The sequence below is a fragment of the Leucoraja erinacea genome, chromosome 2, assembly GCF_028641065.1.
Source record: "Leucoraja erinacea ecotype New England chromosome 2, Leri_hhj_1, whole genome shotgun sequence".
Lineage (NCBI taxonomy): Eukaryota > Metazoa > Chordata > Chondrichthyes > Rajiformes > Rajidae > Leucoraja > Leucoraja erinaceus.
This window is the reverse complement of record NC_073378.1, coordinates 128,104,659-128,110,263: the sequence shown is the minus strand read 5'-3', so window position 1 is coordinate 128,110,263 and position 5,605 is coordinate 128,104,659. Positions and strand designations below refer to the sequence as shown.

The 5,605-nt window shown below is 49.8% G+C and overlaps 1 protein-coding gene across 1 annotated transcript; it reads left to right on the top strand.

The window, feature by feature from the left end:
- Positions 1-805: 805 nt before the first annotated feature.
- Positions 806-3,912, top strand: fzd8a (frizzled class receptor 8a). Its single transcript, XM_055665305.1, has one exon. It carries the CDS (start codon positions 1,497-1,499, stop codon positions 3,264-3,266), a length of 1,770 nt encoding a protein of 589 aa, XP_055521280.1. The 5' UTR covers positions 806-1,496; the 3' UTR covers positions 3,267-3,912.
- Positions 3,913-5,605: the final 1,693 nt, after the last annotated feature.

Below are 5,605 nucleotides of genomic sequence, written 5' to 3'. Positions count from 1 at the left end.
AGATGTCTGCTGTTATTTTGCGCTTTCGGAAGTATAACGATATAATGGGAACATGTTTTAAAGTAATATGTACATTGCATCATATAACACGGGGGGAGGAGGGGGGGTGGTTCCTCGCCTTCGAGGGCAATTTAAAATGTAAGAACATATTAAAATAAACAAGATTTTAATTTTATCATAAAGTTTTACCAGTCAAGTTGATTCACTGGTAACAGAGGCGAGCCGAGGTTTTTTTGTTTAGAAATCATACTCTGAATTCCTAAAAAAGCCTTTACTGAAACTCGTCCGATCGTAAAGTGAGCAATGTGCAGAGGCAGGGAGAATCACGAGAAGATTGGCGGGATAATCGATCCGTTTCTTTGCAATCTCTCACTCTATCTATCGCCTTTTGCTGTGTGTGTGTGTGTGCGTGTGTGTGTTTCGCCTCGGACTGGAGTCCCCGCGACTTCGTAGAGCGACGAGCGAAACCCGCCACTTCTTTTTTTTGTGTGGCGTTTTTGTTATTGTTTTGTTGTTTTGTTTTGTTCAAATTCGCCACTCGCTTTCTCGACAAACCTGGGGGGCTCCTGTCTCCTGATCCAACAACTCCAACCTTGGCGTGAAATCCCAGGCAATGCCAAATGAAACATCAGTGCTTCAATTAAAATGTAAAAAAAACCGCATAACTCCTGTTCGAGAGGGGGGAGATTTAGGACAACCCCCTGCGAAGACCTAACAAGCGAAAATTAACCTGCTAAACGCCTAGATCCTCTGGGAACAGTCAGTCACCCTGTAAAATGGGTAAGGATTGAGACGAGGGATTTGCCCGCCTCTGTCCCCCTGCGATTGGGAATTTGCTTCTGGAAGAGGAGGGATTTGGCCTGCCAGCTATTATAAATACACAGCAGTCGCTGGCACTCGGCACACTCGGAGAACACTAATGAGACGCGGCGCTGAAATTGATTTCGAGAGCTCTTCTATTTCGCTGCGAGAGAGTGCAGGCAGCGAGGATTTGTGCATCAGGAAGATTGCACCACCGAGGTTCCGCTTGTAATCGCCACTGACCGGCTCCAAGAAAAGGGAAAACCCAGTCTCCAAACAAAAGAAGGGGGAAAAAAACACAAAGTTAGGAGAGGAACTGTGTGAAGTTGTGCTTTTTTTTTAAACAAAAAAAAAAAATCGAGAAGAGGTGGTGTCCAGCCATCTTGCTCTCACGCCTGCAAGGCTAATGTTTGATCGACCCTGCCTGTCGCCAATGTATACAGTGGACTGTCGCTCCGTGGCCAAGTCTGAAGGAGTTAAAATGTGCCGAATCTGATCCGCATGTTGTGCTGAGATCCTGGAGGGGGGTGGGGGGTGGGGGGACGCTCACAGTCACACTTTGCGTTTATTTAAGGATCTATATTGGTGGTGTTTATAAACAGTCTGCCGGGCAAAAAGAGGAGGAGGGGTGGGAGGGGGGAGAGAGAGAGAGAAAGAAAATAAGCAGCGCGCAGTCGGGGAGAGCTGTTGGCGACATGGAGAGTTGCTTGCTGGAGGTCTACCTGCTGTACGTCTTGGCGTTAATGCACAGATCGAGCGGGGCCGCAGGCAAGGATCTATCGTGCCAGGAGATCACCGTGCCCCTGTGCAAGGGCATCGGCTACAACTACACCTACATGCCCAACCAGTTCAACCACGACTCGCAGGACGAGGCGGGTCTGGAGGTGCACCAGTTCTGGCCGCTGGTGGAGATCCAGTGCTCGGCCGACCTGCGCTTCTTCCTGTGCAGCATGTACACGCCGATCTGCCTGGAGGACTACAAGAAGCCGCTGCCGCCGTGCCGCAGCGTGTGCGAGCGGGCCAAGGCCGGCTGCGCCCCCCTCATGAGGCAGTACGGATTCGCCTGGCCCGACAGGATGAGGTGTGAGCGGCTGCCGCGGCAGGACAGCCCCGACACCCTGTGCATGGATTACAACCGCACCGAGCTCCGCAGCGCCGCTCCGGCCGCACCCGCTCCCGCCGCCCCGCTACAGCCCACCAGGAGGCCGGCCAAGCCGGAGAGAGGCCGAGGTGGAGGACAGGCTCAGCCGCAGCCGCCGACCTCCTGCCAGGCGGGCTGCCTGTGCCGGCCGCCCATGGTGCAGCTAAAGAGCGAGAGGCACCCGCTCTACAACCGGGTGAGCACCGGCCGCCTGCCCAACTGCGCCGTGCCGTGCTACGACCCCTACTTCTCGGCGGACGAGCGCAGCTTCGCCGCCTTCTGGATCGGCCTGTGGTCAGTGCTGTGCTTCGCCTCCACGCTCACCACCGTGGCCACTTTCCTGATCGACATGGAGCGCTTCAAGTACCCCGAGCGCCCCATCATCTTCCTCTCCGCCTGCTACCTGTTCGTGTCGGCCGGCTACCTGGTGAGGCTGGTGGCGGGGCATGAGAGTGTGGCTTGCGGCCGGCGCCAGCTCGGCTCGGAGCAGCACGTCCACTACGAGACGACGGGGCCGGCCCTCTGCACTGTGGTCTTCCTGCTGGTCTACTTCTTCGGCATGGCCAGCTCCATCTGGTGGGTCATCCTGTCCCTCACCTGGTTCCTGGCTGCCGGCATGAAGTGGGGCAACGAGGCGATCGCTGGCTACTCGCAGTATTTCCATTTGGCCGCCTGGCTGGTGCCCAGCGTCAAGTCCATCGCCGTGTTGGCTCTCAGCTCGGTGGACGGCGACCCGGTGGCCGGCATCTGTTACGTGGGCAACCAGAACCTGGACAACCTGCGGGGCTTCGTGTTGGCGCCGCTGGTCATCTACCTGCTCATCGGCAGCATGTTCCTCCTGGCCGGCTTCATCTCCCTCTTTCGCATCCGGAGGGTCATCAAACAAGGAGGGGGAGCCCAGACCGACAAGCTGGAGAAGCTGATGATCCGCATTGGGGTGTTCACCGTGCTGTACACCGTGCCCGCCACCATCGTGGTGGCCTGCTACTTCTACGAGCAGCATAACCGGCCGAGCTGGGAGCTGAGCCACAACTGCCGGTGCCCCGGTGACAGGGAGCAGGGAGGGGAAGCGGCCAGGAAACCCGACTACGCCGTCTTCATGCTCAAGTACTTCATGTGTCTGCTGGTGGGCATCACGTCGGGCGTGTGGATCTGGTCGGGCAAGACGCTGGAGTCGTGGAGAGCTTTCTGCACGCGTTGCTGTTGGGGCAGAAAAGGGACTGGCGGATCCTTGTACAGCGACGCCAGCACCGGCTTAACCTGGAGGTCAGGCACAGCGAGCTCAATGTCCTACCCTAAGCAAGTGCCACTATCCCAGGTCTGACACCTCGTCACAAGACCCTTTTAACCCCCCTCACTCTCCTCGAAGATTCTCACCCAACATCTTTATTAACACGTTAATGAACTTCTAATGGTATCCATTAGTGAGAAGTGAAGGACTGACCAGAGCGAATGCTTCTAAATCTTAGAACCGTGTTATATGCACAAGACATCCACGAGATGTTAAAATGTCGGAGGACAAGCATTGTCTGCTGCGTGTTGCTCCTGAGCAGGGACTTTATATATTAAAAAAAAACTATTTGGAGTTCTGTTTTATCCTGCAAAGAGTCAAACCCTCTTAATTGCTGGCATCTATTTGCTAAAGTAACTTTAAACCGAGGGACAATAAAAATGGCGTGCTTGACATATCTTAACACATTGGGTGCATCAATCAGCCTTAAAAAATCCTGTTTTAAAAAAAATATCCCATGTAATACGGGTTTCTTGCAAAAAGTTGTATTTATATAATTATTTGTACTATGAACACAAACTTGTAAATTGTGTACATAACAAAAGTGTTTTTTTTAAGTATATACAGAGTATGTAAATTTTTTTGTATTAAAAAAAAATCTAGTGGTTACTTCAGCCAGGGCAACAGAAATATTTGAAGCAATTATTCTATTTTGACAATAAAACATCTTTTGATTTAATCACGTTTGCAGACATCCTCTCTGGAGACTCTTATTTCAGCGGGAAACCTGTACATTTACTTGTGGGAGAAGGATGTGGAGGAATGTTAGTTTAGGAGGAAAGCTGTTTTGGTATTTGTTGGACTTTTTACCTGCCTGCCCAGTGCCTGACTACATAATTTCTTAAACGAGGGCTAATTCAATAGGGTTAATCTGTAGGTGAGCCTTTTGAATCCAATAACTTTGATGTCTCGTTTCCAAGCTTGAAGTACTTCCCCCCCTCCCGTCTTTCTCTCTCATCAATCCTTGGTTCCTGCTTGTTTTCAAGGCCACCGTGGTGCCTTCAAATGTAGTAAAAGGGACGGGGTTTTTTTGGACTTAACTCGTTTAAACGGGGGGACGAGTTGTAACAGTTAGTGAGCATGAAGGGAACGAAGGACAGTCTTTTAAACAGTTTTTTCTGTATTGTTGGCCAGACTGCAGGCAGTAAGGCACAGGCCCGGACATATAGAAATACACATGAATGCCCTACAGGTGGTCCAACTCACATAATCCCCCAATTTAAGGCGCTCTCCTTAGCAAGACAATTGCATTACAAAGCCCTCTCTTTTTTTGCTCCTAATTGAAGCGATGGACAAGTATTATAGACTACAAGCTGTAAAAAAAAACTCCATGGCAATTGCTCCGACCTATAGTTGCAAGCAGATCAGCCTTGTTCAGGCATATGTACGCTCCTCATAAAAGGGCATTTTATTCTTTTTTTAATTTAATTTAGCGGCAGTTTTTGGCCGACATAAAAAAGAAACTCTGCCCAAATACACACGCAATTTTATGGCAGATTAGGGATAATTTAAAAGTAATTGGGAAGGCTGCACATTCGTGCTGAAAAGATGCCCCCCGGGACCAGCATTAGACTGTCAATCAGGGTTAGAAGTGAGACAGTTAGACCCATCTCTGTGGGTCAATCTCACTTAATCAAGGCAGCTCATCCAGCACATACGACGGTTTTATGGCCTCCTCAAGTTTAACAAGGCAATGTTACCGTAAACTTGAGTGGTAGTACGAGGTTACTCTACCTGCATTTTCGGGGAGGAGAGGGTTCATTGAAAGTAAATTTTAAAAAAATAAAAAATGTTAAAATGTAAAATTCCTATAAGAACTCATTCATACTATGGGCTTGCGCCACTGACCATTTTACAGTTCGGCGAACGAGACGATTTACTCCTTATTTTTTAATTGATACTCATGTTCCATAATTAACAACGACATGTGTGTTAAACCTCTCAATTCTTGCATATTAACAATTTTCTTGCCGTGTTATGTGCGCTGTGAAGCTAAGCAGTGCACACAGCTCTGTGGGTGGCGCGTGTACATTTTACCACATTATTTAATCAGACAGTCGGCAAAGTAAATAAAGACCTACTCAGGAATGACAAACACAAGTCGGCTTGGAACGAACGGCGGAAGAGCTGGAATGGCGGCTCTGAAGAATCCTTTATTTTTTTTAATTGACCTATTTACATTGAAACTTCCTCTCCAGCTCTTTGCCCTGGCGATCGGCGTAACGTGCAGTAGTTTCTTGCTCTTTGCAGTCTAAAGGTTGCGACCTCGCGAGGCGGTCTCAAAGGTGATTACAGTTGCACGCCCCTGAGGATAGTTTACTTTAGTTTAGAGATACAGCGCGGAAACAGGCTGAAGGGAAGCGACCAGCGAT

What these genes read in the sequence shown, in the direction of transcription:
- fzd8a (XM_055665305.1), top strand. Translation starts at nt 1,497, where the DNA reads ATGGAGAGTTGCTTGCTGGAGGTCTACCTGCTGTACGTCTTGGCGTTA.